At 41.8% G+C, this 15,828-nt stretch overlaps 1 protein-coding gene across 1 annotated transcript; it reads left to right on the forward strand.

Annotated features, from left to right (window-relative positions):
• Positions 1-10,788: 10,788 nt before the first annotated feature.
• pim3 (Pim-3 proto-oncogene, serine/threonine kinase) lies at positions 10,789-15,467 on the forward strand. The gene is made up of 6 exons (XM_061714158.1): positions 10,789-11,227; positions 11,354-11,463; positions 11,552-11,602; positions 11,756-12,119; positions 13,159-13,335; positions 13,643-15,467. The coding sequence occupies exons 1-6, from the start codon at positions 11,143-11,145 to the stop codon at positions 13,843-13,845; spliced, it is 990 nt and encodes a 329-aa protein (XP_061570142.1). The 5' UTR covers positions 10,789-11,142; the 3' UTR covers positions 13,846-15,467.
• Positions 15,468-15,828: the final 361 nt, after the last annotated feature.

Genomic DNA, 15,828 nt, shown 5'->3' on the forward strand with positions numbered 1-15,828 from the left:
CTTTGGTTCTTTAAAACTTGGTGTTAAGTCCGGGAAACACCAACCTGATTATCAGCGTTTGCATGGGCTTTCATTTTGGCTGATTCGACATGTAGAATCGTCCACCAGCCGTCAGCCTTTATGACCAATCTGATTGGTGGAGTGCTACCCCTTGACTAGCGAATCGGAGTAAACCGGAAATGACGATGGTAAACATACTAGATTGACAGCGATGGCACAGACACTAAACTACACTCTATCATCACATTCATTTGGATTTGGATTGTGTTTGATTGTTTTGCGAACGCCAGTATATTTTCATTATTAGCCATCGTATTTTCGATCCTTCTTAACTTGTGTTAAAAATGATAACACTGACTGATGACAGCGGGCTCAGTTATCGGCAGTTATGGGGACGTATTACGCCTCACACATGTGCACAACGTACGCTCCAGTCGGCATCGGGTTGGTGCGTTCGGGAGTATTTTTTTTACCAACTCGGGGAGACGGGAGCCGACTTTCAGTCCGACTGCTTTTCTACAGACGGTCTGCCGTCGGATTGGTGTTTCCCAGCCCTTAGAGCTTTGTGCTACCCACTTCAGATGTTAACCCAGCAAATGGTGAAAGAAAGATGTATGTGCTTGGTTATTTTACTCTGAGCTGCATCTGGGATGTCCTAATACCCTGCAAATGTGTACGACGCATAGTGTGACACAGTTTCAGACTTAGATGAGCCCAAACAAACTGACAAAGTCCTTTCATCTCAAAGTTTTAATTGTCAGTAAAGACACATATATTCTTTAATGCACACAATTGTGTCTTGATAAATGCTTCAACAGTGATGATGTGGACTCCTGTCTCTACTATTTATTTCAGTGTGAGCGCTCAGGTGTGAAGGATTCGAGCGTCAAAAGGCCGGCTGTTTATTGTGCTGGTGTCATGCGTGACATGGCAGCTGCTTTACTTGCCATTGTCACTGCGTCGTAACATCAGGACCTATGGATTAGCCCCTCTGAGGGCTCTGTTTCTGCACAGTGTGACGGAGCTCAGCAGTGACATGTGGCTGTTAGACCGCGCTATTGAATAAGTAATGAAGTGACTGCAGTGAAGGTTGAGTATGAAACATAAACACAATGTGTTGTGTGTGGCCCTTATAGGTCACGCGTATGGATGAGTAGGTAAACTAGCGTGCCTGCGAGTTTAAAGCTTCAAGCGTAGGTTTCTTTGCATAGACACATTTTCTTCTAACTGCTGTGGGTTATTGTGAAAAGTGTGCATGTGTGTTTGTGGGCGCAGACTGCTGACCGGGCAGCATATACCAGAGCTCGGCCCTTCAAAGACAACGCAGTCAGCACAACGCCTGTCACAAGAGCCAGCCAATCAGATCACTTGAAGCATGGGCCAAAGGGCAGGCAGGAACCAATCGTCGGGCCAGGACCCTCTGTGGATCAGATCAGCTGTGGGATGCAACACCTGCAGGGATCTCTTCTTCATGCTGACGGTTGCTGGGACCATATTCATACTATAAAACAAATATCTCTTAACTTCAATACCAAACAATACACAAAAGTTGACAGTTATAGATGAAAACATACAGAATAGACTGCAACCAGGATCTAGAAATACTGACGTGATGAATAACTGAGAGAAATTCTACTACACTGACTTTGAATTAGTAGCTAAAAGAAAATCTACCATTGGAATGAAATAAACCATTTTTGTTGTAGCTGTAGCTGCTTTAACAGTAATACATACACAATTACTGTTATGTTTACATGGTGACTCTCACTGTGGGTTCACACAAGAGTCACGTCAATGGGTTCATCAGATGTGCCTTTGTCATAACCTAAAAAACGACCACGTTTTTTAGTGCTGCTGCACAAGCTCTATGCTTATACAGAGTCCCGCCCCCATATACGATTTGATTAACTGTATTAGCGCGTAATCATAATTTGATTGGTTGACACTTAAGGTGACGTGTGAAAAGTGGAAAAGTGGAAAACTCCCAAACCTTCACAAAGAACCCAAAACCCAGTTCAGCATCGCCTGGCATCACCCTGTTCAAAGTGACTGGACAGAGAGGCTGAGCACGTAACTGGGAGCGAGGGGTTAGACTGAGACCTTTATTTAGTAACAGTTTATTTGACATCAAACACTTATGCTTTCATTACCCTAACCAAGTTGTTTTTGTGCCTAAAGCTAACAAAAGAGTGGGAGAAAATGAAAGTAAACTAAATAAACATGTAACAGTGATTTGAGGCTGCAGTCAAACCTCTCTACTTTTCATCTGGAGGCTTGTCTGGTTCTTCATATGCAATGCATCCTGGGCCGCATAAAACTGGTGTCTTCCATCTTTGGTGGAAGGACGTACCTATTTACATGACAGAGTTGTAAAGTTATAATCTTAAGAATAGAGTCGTTATGAGAATTAAGTGGTAATTGTATGAGAATAAATTCATTACGTGATGAGTATAGTTTTTAATTTTAAAAGAAAAAGGTAGCAATGTTAAGGCATTAATATGGGCTAAAATAAAGGGATGTTAAGTTGTACTTGAAGAAAAGTGTCACAAATGACAAAATACTTATTTTGGTGTGTCATGATAACATTATCACAAATATGTGGCCTTGTTTGTTCAAACGTACAGTTCTGAATGACATTTGTTTATCATGTTCCTTGTTATACCATCTTTTTTCATGCAAGATAAAACTGAAGTCCTGTGTAGTTACAACTTTGTTCTGTACTATGGAGCTGAGGTTCAGCACATTGTCAATTTTTTCAAGCCTCTGAATAATAATCTATTTCTTTTTACCAAGTGTTGCTCTGATCATTATTTTACCAGACTTGTTTTCTGGTGTCTCAGCTCTAACCACATAACTCCCCACAGATAATACCTCCACTGAGATGATTCTAGTGATGAACAACACTGTAACCCTGTTCTGATTGTTGAGCTGGAGGCTACAGGTGGATGTTGAGGTGGTGGTGGGATTTTTGAACTGCATCAACCTTTGCGGTTGTGTTGTGGTTGGCAAGGCGCCATAAATAGAAAAGTCAACTAGAGGGTGCAATGTAGAACAAATTTCACTCATTACGTACCTACCTGAATTAGTTCCTGAGTAGCCACATTCCTAAAAATGGATTTCAAATAAATAAAATAGCATGTTTTAGCTGAAAACCTTCCCTCACCCCTTTAAACAATTTAAATGTAACTCTACACTTTGCGTCATTTAGTACGCACAGATCTTTGAATATGCAAAGTGGTCTAGGCCTGCTGGACTGTGACACACCTCAACACACACCTCCAGTGATGACCTGAAGCCACATGCGTGGGCTTCTTGCCCGTAAACTCCACCGTATGAGGGAATCCTGTTTGATGGATTTACAAGATTCAGTACAACATAAAACCTTATCTTTTAACAATTTAGGAGACAGCACAACGTAACAGTAAAGTGCAGAGTTGAGATTATTTACCTACTCATGATCCAAATGGAAACCTGATCTGCAGGAAAAATGAAACATCATTACGGGCTTACAAAGGTTCACAAAGGCTACTCTTCTCAGAACTTCCTGTTTACATCCCCACCCTGGGGACTGAATTTTCCATCTTAATAAACAAAACCATTAATTATACTTTTATGTTTGTCATATAGTTTATCAGAGGAAATGTATACTTTATCCTTGACACCGTGATTTGATTTATCTCAGGCTCAGAGAGAGCCTTACTACATGCACTATCTCCGTAAACCAATGAACAAATGCCAGCTGCGCAATTAATCCTGGAATATACAAGGCCATGAAGCTTCCACCTAAAAAAAATAGGAAAAAGGATGCATTTGTAACTGCATTTGGAAGAATAAAAAAATGTGACAAAATCAGCCTTAAATTCCGCATTCAGAGGATTTAGACCTTGAATTAATACAATAAAGACATCGATCTGAACCACATCAGAAGCAGCACAAGAAAGCGTAAACCTGAACTTTGACTATGATGTTAAACGGCTTGTTATGGGTTTCTTAACCGTAATCAGGATCCCATGTCGCCGTCAAAGCTGATAAAACTGAAACCCTGGCCTACTGAACCTTTGATTTAGGTCACTCACAACAGAAAAGGCTTTCTCACAGTGTTGATTCCCAGTCTTTTTATCGTATTGGTGACATGATATATGGATATGTTAACAGCTAAATTAATAGTCAAAAACCTATTTAAAATAGGAAATAAGAAGAAGATAGTATATCCTGATAATATCTTGCACAGTCAGAGCTCCATGGTCCATCCCTGGATCTGCTGCCCACCCCCACCTGCGGTCATGGGCCTGGGGATTTAAGGCTTTGGTCACAGTATCCTCTTAAGACAGGAATGGGCAGTTAAATGGATCAAGTCGCTCGAGGGAAGTACAGTGCTTAAGCTAAAAACTTTCATATACACAGTGTAATGCACCAGCTCTGTCTCTAGAGATAAGCCACCAACGCAGACTTCTAAAACAGTTTGAGCAATAGTCTCTGAATGTGATTATTGACCATTAAACAACAATCGCTTAATAAGGATAAGAGCTGGAATGTAAACCATTCATGTCAACTGTTAGGTAAAACTTGCTATGTTGCTTTGATAGCTAAAATTGCATCCACATGGTTGCCTAAGGAGACCCCATTAGAGGGAAAGTAGTAAAAACAAAGCACCTGCTTTGAATTTTCCATCAAAACTGTGTTAATCTTTCCTACTGCTAAATTTTTTACAGCCTCAGCTCCAAGTTGGGCAGTGTGGTAGTCTTTTTACATGATGTACTCCAAGGCCAACCCGTACGCAAAACCCTAACAAATGCAATAAAAGCTTGTTCCTACCCAAAATGATCAAATAGGATTTGTTTTTATGAAATCTCCCACTGAAGCCCTGCGGCCTGTTCTGTCCCCTCCTGCAGTATTTATGTGAACACTCACATCCACACACTCGTGCGTACACACTGACCATGAGCACTCAGAAGACATAGCTCAAATATGTCTTAGCTCAGCTACTATGGAGGTTTTTCTGATGAAGACTTTCGGCTTAAAAGATATTTGGCAGTAGAAAAGACAGCTCATTCAGTTTAATTTGGGCACAGTATGCTACAAGCTGCAGTCCAAAAACTATCGCATTGCATTTTCCATTACACGGTATGGTTCAATACAAGGGCATTTTGTTTTCCACTGCAGGTAGTATCAACCCCATGGTAGATATCTGCCATAGCAAAGAGCTGCATACCCGCAACATCTATCATCTTGAAGTGACATAAATAACAGAGCAATGAAGGTTATGGAAAGAACGTTGTACTTGTCTGTATATAGGATTGACCTGAATATCAATTTATTCCCTCTGTTGCGTCAGTAGAAGATTATGTTATTATAATTCCATATGGAAATATAATTGACATTCTTCAACAAAAAACTAAAACATCATAATCTTTTATCATCTCTCTGGATTCCTCCTTTATTTCCTGGGGCAAGACCAACAAATAAAGAATACACTGCAACCAGAAGCTATTGGATAGGAATGCAACCATCCAAAGAAACGACACATCTGACCTACAAAATACCGTGGAGTGTAATAGGAACGCCTGTGAATGGTTTTACGGTAAAATCTTTCTCGATCCAAGGTATTATTGGCAATTCTGCACCCATATCGGTTGTTTTGAATATTGGCTCTTTAAGGCTGCTGTATGAGCCTTCACCGGAGGCCTCGCCCCACCCTGTTGTGAATGCTTCTGCACCAAGTGACGACGAATTCGAGGCCCATTTCACGAGAGAGAATTTTCACGATTGAAAGGGGTATGACCAGCCTGGCCAGTACCACATAAGGTATTAGGATTGGCAGGTTTGGCTCAGGAGAACAAGCTTCAGAGGACAATATTATGTAGTTCATTCTTGATGTTCCTGCTAGCAGAGCGACAAATCTTCAACAATGTCCAAGAAATATTTTTCAAATAGGCCCTGTCTTGATAAATCAACCACAAATGTGATATTTGAAGAACTGTGTTCCACAACAACAGTACCGTTTAAAGGTTCTAACCTTACTGCTTTACATTACTTACTGTTTCAAATGTTACTATCCAGGGGACGTATCCCTGACAGAATGAGTGGGATGGGAACAGATTTGGACATTTGAACCAAACTTGCTTGGATGTGGACTTTGAATGAAACCAGTACTTTGACCCCGACTGATGACGTTTCACGAATCTACAAAAACACACAAACACAAATACAGACAAGAGCGCATACTGAGAAACGGTCCTTTCTGTGTCTTCCATGAGCTTCAGAGCTGGTCCTCTGTTTAAATTTACACACGTGTTCATGCATGCATAAAACCCTGCTCCCACTGTGTGTTTAAAGGGTGGCACATGAGGAAGAACATACATGCTGTCCACGCTGGGAATAAAGAGTGAAAAAGTGGAGGTGTGATGGAATGTGGAGCTAATGAACAGTTATGCAATGTGGCTGCCAGATTAGCAGACTGACTAGAGACCTGACATCATTACATAATGCTGAGTCCAGACACTAATCCATATAGCACCCTGGCTGGCATGCTAGTAGCGTAACCTGTACCAGACAAGCGGCTCTGTCTGTCAGCAGGATATAAGAATGGTTTGTTTAGTTTTACTCATTTATTCTCACAGAATTATTCACTAGCTTACTTCCACTAGACCTAGGTGGATAAATGGAGAAGAAAAAGAAAGCAACACATCAGCAGCAGGGGCCAAAATAAATACACATTAATACGCAGCTTATTCAAAAGATTTGTGTTTGCAGCTGTGTTCAAATCTCCAAAAACGTCTGCAAAAACCAGGCCTCTTGAGTGCAATGGCTCATTTTTTAGCTGGGTCTTCAGTTTGATGAGCACAGGCCTCCTTAGCATGAAGACAGGCCAACAGTAAGCATGACAGCAGGAAACATGAGACAACTGTACCCCACACACTGGGGTTAGGAATCTAACCGCAGCATGAGGCTCTACAAATTCAGTCCTTCAGATTTCCCTGGCAGAGAGCACCAGCTCAACCAACCTAGATCGATTTCAATCGGCGGCTTACCAAAATGACGTGGCTGTCACCGGGATAGCTTGGTGGGGCTATAAATACCCCCAGCCGACCCTAAGGCACTGATGTGGCTGCACAGGCCATGGTGAGTCTGGTTTTATGTGTCCCCGATGAAACCCATCAAATTGCAGATGGAACTGCAAGGGGGCCTCTTATCAAAACTATTTCCGCTCACTGACACAGTTTACTGAAGCAGTAATTAGTGCAAAGGAAAATGGGAGGCATCCCAGGCTCGTTGAAAAAAAAAAAAAAAAAGCAAGACATGGCAAAATGTTAGAAAAGAGCAAAAGAGGACGTCTCAGGACATCACAGGGCCACAAGTCACTCCTCCGTTGCATACTCGGCTCCCTCCCTTTTCCTTTTTTTACCATGCACGAGTGATTGGTGAACATGAACAAAGGTTCTGAAGATGATTTCCCGTGAGAACTGAGGAAGAAATGCATAGCACACGTTCATATCAAGCAAGGGCAAAACAGCTGTCTGTGCTTCTGCTGTCAGCACGCCTGGTTGGCCAACTGCATGACTCGCCCCTCAAGTAGTTCACAACGTCAAGGGAGAGAAATAATGATTACACTCTTGAATGCCTCATAACTTAACTGAACCTCATTCAGGGCAAAGCCTGATTTGATCTGCACATAATACTTTAGATAATAGGATTGGGGGATCCATACAGTGCGTTAAATGCATTAGGCTATCTGCCCGCGTTGGGGGGCCTGGAAGGTGAGAAGAATAGACAATGAACTCTTCTCAAGCAAAAGCCTCACACTTTGTCTGTTTATGAGCCTTATTTCAATCCATGAACCAGCACTAATATGTTCCAATTAGACATAGGAAGAGGAGCACAGTAGTTGTTTGTACAGCAGCACCTCATTAACAGCAAAGTTATAGAGGAGGGATAATAATGATTATTTATGCTATCTTTGTCGTGTCCAGGATCGTATGATTGCTGGAGCTGGGCCCAGCATATATTTGGAAAAAAACAGAAGAAAAAGAGATGACAGACAAGTCAACAAGCAGTCAGGAGGTTCGCATCTGATATCATGCAAGCTTGTGCACTGTCATCCTTTCCATTCTATGTCCACTTGCAGGCATGCGTGGAAGGCAACCTCAGTGCAGTGTTACAGTGGTCCACCTGTTGCAACTGTTAATGGTGGTAAATATCAACCATTTCTCATGTAGTCACCTTTGCAGGGAGCCATCTGAACTTTGAGGTTACATTAGTGTGGAGTGACTTCATTCAGATCTGCTGTGAACTGAAATAACCTCAAGAAATTTAGTAGGTTCCCTGTGCAGACCTGTTGGGACTGTGGGAGAATACATGCAAAAAGACCAGCAAGCTTCTCACACACACGTGCAAGATATTATGAATTACTTCTGAGGAGAAGATCAACAAAAGTGTATCTTAGGACCTGTTAGTACTTTTATGTTTCAAAGCAACATGACAGCGGTCCTCGAGGATGGGAACTAAGAGAGTGCTATACGAAAGTGTCTGTGGATGGGTGAGAGAGATTTGGAGTGAGCAACGACACCAGAAAAGCACTGTATAGATACAGCAAATGTACCATCTTATAACCTGTAAAAACATAACCATCACCATATAATGATGATGCAGAAAATGTAGTGTTTCTGCAGGGAATGGGATGCTGCTAAAACTGGAGCAGGGTTGCATGCACTTTCTTTGAAGTATAATCCATTAAACCTTTGAACCCATTTATGCAAATGCATCATAAGATAAAAGCAAACCAGACCTTTAGGTTCTTCTGTATAGCCCCGCAGCATCTGCATATCTATACGATAGTATATTCTTCAGAATGCAAATGCATGAAATACCTGCTTGGTAACTACAGGGCATATTTAAGTTTGGATATTTTTTAATGCACCGGGAGTCTGCTAGCCTACAGCAAAGAATGGTACAAAGGTGTTTTATGGAACATCCTTGGGAGTAAAATTTTTACACGAAGTAGAGTTGCATATGTTAAACGCAGAGGATCACCGCAGGTTAGCCTACAAGCAGTTACTCTGTTCTCTCAGCATGTGTGCCCACATTTACATAACTTTGCAGGCCTATAGAGAGATAACATTCCCTGGAACTCTCTGATGCTCCTGTTTGGTTAGCGACTACATACACACACCCGCGCATACACATAGGGTATCAAAGGTAGCAAAAGATAAAAAGTGGAAAGTTCATTTAGAGGCAAGGTCATGTTAGATGTTACACAGTAAAACTGGAAAGTTTGCATGCAGAAATGGAACAGCTGGCACCACAAACCTTCTTGTTTTGTTTCCATCTTTTGGTCTTGTTATCGTGGTAATATGCTGTTTTGTTTTCATACTCGTGTCATGTCAGACCATGATAAGCTGTTATCATTAGTCACCCTTCAAATGATGCCTGTATGCAATGTAGCCAATGTAAACATCATCATTACATTTCAGGAAAAATACACAAACAGCAGTGATCTCAATTATAGGTGCTCATGTTTTGGGGGAAAGCTATTTTAGCCTCATAACATATTTAAGACTAGACTATTATTTTTGTTTTGTTTTTAAAGATTTATATGTGGTAGTGCCTTATTTTGGCTGTTTGTGCTATGTGGTATTATTATATGTGTGTATTATAGATATTATTAGGATTTTTTTTTTACTATGAGCATCATTCTAAATGCTAAATGGTGATTTAGTTATACTTAAAGCCGTTTGCATGACTTCTGACTTGTGTTAAATAGCAACCAATAAAAAAACAAAGATTTGTGAGATCTTTTTCATCCTTTTTTTTGTTTGCACATGTGGAAACATTGGTACGCATGCCTTTTATAGTTTTTATTGCTTTTATTTATTTTAATGGTGCTTTTATTTGTTAGCTTGATGTGTATTTATATTATCATGTATTTTTTGAGTTTGTTGTATTGTATGTTTTCCTTTACCCTCTCTCCCTGCTGTCGATAATAAAGATGATTGATTGTTTGTTTTTTTGTTGGCGGAAGCTTTTTTTGTTGTATTTGTTAAATGAAAAGCCAGGACGGTCATAAATCAATAAAATTACATATTTGTTGTTTGCCTATAGTCATTTCTGAGATAGCTTTATTATTGTATGACTCAACTATTAACACTCTAACTGTTAATTTTTAAACGATTGCATGTTGTAGGGACATAGACCAAAGGGTAAACAAACAATACAAGTAGATTTTAATGACTACTCACAACCTAACAACCTGAAAGAGATAATCAGTAGCTGGAATGAGACTTAAAGCTGAACTTTCCCCTCTAACAACCGTTTCTGACAGTCCCTGGCTGCAGAGCTGCAGAGCTGCAGATGCAGGAGGAGAAGAGAGGACGTATAAGAATTACCGCCACGTGCGCTCAAACGGCTGCTTTATTGTGAAAACTTTTCCTGGATTGGTCCAGAGACCAACTACGGTATTTATAGACGAAATCTGATTGGCTGCTGCGTTAGAGTCACATAGTGAACACAGCGCAGAGCTTCCAGACAAGGGATCCATGGGCGTCTCGTACTACTAGAAAATAGTCCGCTATTGAAATCACAATTCCGACCGAATTTTTTAATGATACGTTTGATATTATTTCATAGTATGCACATTCCAAATATATTAGTCTTTATTTTGTGCCATAATCCGAATTTATAGCGATATTTGGCGATAGTGTCGATTTGTATTGGTGGCGGAGGGATATGAGGACTGAGGTTACGCGTCAAAATATTGGCTTGGGAAGACCGCGCCAAAGCTCAGACAGCGGCCACTCTCCGGGATAATAACACTGCCGTGGCCTTTTAAACGCGACATACTCTACTTACGTTCGCCGTATACGTCGAATTGTTGCTCTTTTTTTCCTCTAACCTTGATCTGAAGACTTGTTTCTGTCGGGAATACTTGCGTTTTGAGACACGAGGAGTGGGATTTGATGCGTGTTTTGGGCACGGAGTGCGCGGCTTCACGGTCGTGACTCTGCTGGAGCGGGCGCGGCGGAGTTGGCGCACTGCTGGGCTGGATATCACCTCAACCTTTACTCCCTCCTCGTAACCGTGTTTACCCCTCCACGGCTCACACCAGGACCAGGGATCGCTTTTTACACCGGCTTTTTACGCACGAATATGTTGCTGTCAAAGTTTGGTTCATTTTCCCACATTTGCAACCCCTCAACCATGGATTTACCAGTGAAACTGCAGCTCCAGCCGGGTAAGGTTACCGTTGCAATCAAGTGTTTGCTTCACTTTTAAAGCTTTTTAAAGCTTGCATTCAGCTTTTTTTTATTTTATTTTTTTAATTGACATTTTAATTTACTTTGTTTTCTTTTTTTTGCAGTCAAATCTGAGAAGGAGCCGTTTGAGAAGGTGTACCAGGTGGGCTCCGTGCTGGGCAGCGGGGGCTTCGGGACGGTGTATGCGGGCAGCAGGCTCTCCGACGCGGCGCCGGTAAGGACCACGCACCGGTGTCTGATCTGGGTGTGCATTAACCCCCATCATGGCTTTATTTGCTCATTTACACCCCGTTTTGTTTCAGGTTGCCGTGAAACACGTCGCAAAGGAGAGAGTGACGGAGTGGGGCACAATTGTAAGTAGCCTTATGTGTGTGTGGTTTGTTTTGGTTTGCTTCCCCTCCTCCCTCCTCCTCCTCCTTCTCCCTCCCATCCCCTCCGCTGCTTTTATGTCGTTAAACGTGCACTTAAATGGCTAATTTAGTTATTTTTTTAATGTTTTGCTGCAGAATGGCGCCGTGGTGCCGCTGGAGATCCTGCTGCTGAAGAAGGTCAGCTCGTCTTTCCGCGGAGTCATCAAGCTGCTGGACTACTACGAGCGGCAGGACGGCTGGCTCATCGTCATGGAGAGGCCGGAGCTGGTCAAGGACCTGTTCGACTTCATCACGGAGAAAGGAGCCCTGGACGAGGACACGGCCCGGGGCTTTTTCCGCCAGGTTCTGGAGGCGGTGCGCCACTGCTACGGCTGCGGCGTGGTGCACAGAGACATCAAGGACGAGAACCTGCTGGTGGACCTGCGCTCCGGGGAGCTCAAGCTCATCGACTTCGGCTCGGGGGCCATTCTCAAGGACACGGTCTACACCGATTTCGACGGTATGTGTTGAATTGCATCAATCGTATTCGAGCTGCGAGGTGTTGAAGACTGGTTTATGGTTCTGCGGAAAAATCGACGCAGAGCATACGGCGTAGGCTCTGCGTCGGTGTAACGCGGGACCAAAAATCAGCGGTGTGTTTTGCCCTTGATGCTCCGATATTCAGACATGGAGGCGTTTCACCAGGCTGTGACGCAGTGCTCTGTTTCTGCTCCAGGGTTTTCCCTCACGCTTTTGATTTATCAAGGATGTCAAACAACGCCGCAAAGGGGAAATAAAATAAAATAAAATCTCCCTAATTCAGGGTTTCCGCAGTGATAAATGAAAATTGCCAAATTTAAGGCCATTAAAAGTGTTAAATTCACTGTCAGAGGTATTATTTTTTTTAAATTGGTATTAATTTTTACCTTTTACATTTTAATCAGTCTATTTTATTGTCATTCACAAAGTGAAATAAATGTGAAACATCTGGTCAACATCAATGAGTCTATAAATCTGTTCTGTATAGTGTTCTATAGGTCAAAATCTGTATTAATGTTAAAAGGTCCGTGATTAACACTTAATGTTGTGACAGTTTTTTTTAAAAATCTGAAGGTAGTGAAAAAGGTATTAAATTTAACATAAGGATTGCTGTATAAACCCTGTAATAGTCCGTTTTCAGACGTGACTCATAGTTTATTTTATTTTTTTTTCCAATATTTTTTTTTTTTTTTTATCCTAATGGGTGACTCATCCGTGTCTTGTGAGCTGGATTGTGCTTTTTTTGTATTTCCGGCCATCGTTTTGTCAGATCTGCTTGAGTCACGGTTTTGCCAGCGCCAAGTAATGTCTGTTTGTTGTGAAATCTGAGTCTCTGGTTCACGTGATGGAGGGTGGGTGGGGGGGCGGGGGTGCTGCCAGCTCACCCAGTTAGTGTTACATGATTAAGGGAAAGTGGAAAAACAATTCCATCAAAACTCTGCTCGTTTGTTTACACGTAATCTAGCCCCCCGGCTCACACGGTGATCACTCATGTTCCACGTTCCTCTGTTTTCTGACAGGTACAAGAGTCTACAGCCCACCTGAGTGGATCCGCTTCCATAGATACCACGGTCGCTCGGCGACCGTGTGGTCGCTAGGCGTGCTGCTGTACGACATGGTGTGTGGAGACATCCCCTTTGAGCAGGATGAGGAGATCCTCAGAGGAAGACTGTATTTCAGGAGGAGGATCTCAGCTGGTAAGTCAACCACAGCGTCATGCATAACATAAGAGGTTGACTCTGTTGCCCTCTAGCCTCGGTTAGCGGTACAGCCTGAGATCAGTTTCCCAGTTTGATTACATGATGACTCACTTTACATCAGGGGGAGACCGTACAACCATAAAAGGTTGCCTGATGATTAATAGACTTAACAAACAGAACTAAACGGATATTTTGTTGATTTTAGTCTTCACCCAGTGCAGCCTTAACTGCTCTAGGCAACTCATAAAAAGGCATGGCTTCCTCTTGAGTTTATATTAAATTTTTGTTCTGTCTCCTGCTTTAGAGTGCCAGCAGCTGATCAAATGGTGCCTGGCCCTGCGGCCGTCAGACCGACCCACTCTCGAGCAGATCTGCGACCACCCCTGGATGAGAGTGACGGCTGAATCCCCCAAATCGCCAGAGGAGCCTGTGGCCGGAGAGATCCGCCTCAGGACCATCGATACAGACTCTTCGTCAAGCACAAGCTCGAGCAAGGAGAGCCTCTGAGCCTGGCTCTGATGGACTGAAAAGACTTTCTGAGGAAAGAAGGGCGTGATATGGACTAAAGGCCTGCAGCTGCTTGACAAAGCTGGCCCTGCAAGAAAAAGATACTTTTAAGTTTTCCTCTTTTGTAGGGAATTTCTAATTTATTACTGTTTGTTCTTCTTTATCTTGTTTTTTTTTTTTTTTCCCATCCCCTCTTTTTTTTTTTTCATTTCAGTTGATTATATTTGTTTCCTGATGGGGAACATTTTGCTGTTTGGGCGGTCTTACCAGCACTATTTATTTCCCCTCCCCTTTAAAGTTTATTATACTTTTGTTACATGGCTGGTATAAAACAGCTGGCAAGGCCCTCCTATTCAGACATAGCCGCTCTCATAGAGCTTGTAGAAAACTTTTTATTTAAATGTTTTAATTTTGATTTTGGAGTGCCTTTTTTTGGAAAGCTGCTTTTCTGGGGGCTTTCGTCAATGACTCTGTTTTTGGGGGTTTGCTCGCAGTGGTGGTGGTTAAGTTGTCTGTGCTGTGATGGAAGGGGTTTCAAGGCTTCTTTTTTTTTTGTTTTTTTATATCCATTTTCCTCCCCCTCTCTCCATCACTGTAAGCCAACCATCCCCCTGCAGAGAGGCTAAGTTAGATGTAGATAGGAGGGAAGGAGGTGGGGGCTCTTCCTTTATAACGGAATACTTGAAACTCACTCGACTCAACTCTGCGTCGCTCTCTTCAACGCTGCTCATTCACTCTATAGCCTGAACAGGTGTTTGGAAACTGGATCCTGTCTTTTTCTGAATGTCTACAACTTGTCAACACACAAACACGCATACACTCATCTTTTTCTTACTCTCATGTGTTGTTGTCACAGGGTCTTTGGCCTTCTTGACTTGTCTTTTTTGCCTCCCACCACAACACTGCTTGACACTACATGGCCCCCACCCCTGGCCTCCCTCAGGGTTTGGGGTGTGAAATGCACAATCAATGCAATATTCATAGATTCAATTGTGTTTTTTCTCCCTTTCCCTTTTTTTTTTAACAAATATTGTACAGTGTGTACTTTTTTTTTTTCCATTTTGTGTGTACTTTTTTTTTTTTTTTTCCCTCTCCATTTGCATTTAATTTATTCGTAAACATGTAGACATTCCACACTCTGTGGCTATTTATTTATTTATTGTCTATGCTTAAAATCACCCCTAAAATTTGCATATCCTTCTTGGCCTTTGGTTTGCATTCCTATAACTTATTTTTACATTTCAACTTTTTTTTTTTTTTTTTTTTTTGAGATGTGGAGGATGCACTGAAGCAGTTGTCGATGTAAAACAGAATAAACCGTTTACTTAAATTTGAAAAGAGCATTTGAATGTTATTTAACTTCTTTTAAAAAAGTCTGTCGGTAATGTTGAATGACTTAAGTTTCAAAGTTCAAAGTAATCCATCTGATTTTTATTTTTTTTTTGTATTTGTTGAGCTGAATTTGAGTTCTATGGAAAACTAAACAGTAGGTGGGACAGTTTTGACAGTTGTCACGGAGCCTCATATCACAGACCTTTCAGTTTAGTGCTGTAACTTGTGGCTGAAGGATGAATATTGCTATTTTTTGATACAAAAGTTTCAATTAAACACCCATTTTTTTATGTACAGTAATCAGTCTGGTTCTGCTTTATTACAAAAAAAAAAAACCTGTTGACATCCCTCATTTCATGGTTCTAGTAGATGCATGGCTGTTTGAAATGGCCATGTTAATGAAACCTTGAGCAGGTTCTGTTTATCTGCATGACGACAGTCCCCTGGGGAGGTGGGATGAGGCTAATATACATGTCCAGAGTAGCAAGAGGCTCATTTACAAGGCCTATTGTTCATAACAGTGTGACGTGGCCGAAGACAAACATCACAGGAGCATTAACTGCATGAAAACTGGTGAGGGGGGGGGGGTAATAAGTGGCAGATGTGTGTAAAGCTTTGTGTAGGACAAAGGGTGACACTGACATAATGGAG

Source organism: Cololabis saira, chromosome 23 (assembly GCF_033807715.1).
Source record: "Cololabis saira isolate AMF1-May2022 chromosome 23, fColSai1.1, whole genome shotgun sequence".
NCBI classification, from domain to species: domain Eukaryota; kingdom Metazoa; phylum Chordata; class Actinopteri; order Beloniformes; family Belonidae; genus Cololabis; species Cololabis saira.

Excerpts from the sequence above, each read along its gene's own strand:
- pim3 (XM_061714158.1), top strand. The coding sequence starts at position 11,143 with ATGTTGCTGTCAAAGTTTGGTTCATTTTCCCACATTTGCAACCCCTCA. Across the intron at positions 11,228-11,353 it reads GAAACTGCAGCTCCAGCCGG|TCAAATCTGAGAAGGAGCCG; the intron begins GTAAGGTTACCG and ends TTTTTTTTGCAG. Across the intron at positions 11,603-11,755 it reads TGACGGAGTGGGGCACAATT|AATGGCGCCGTGGTGCCGCT; the intron begins GTAAGTAGCCTT and ends GTTTTGCTGCAG.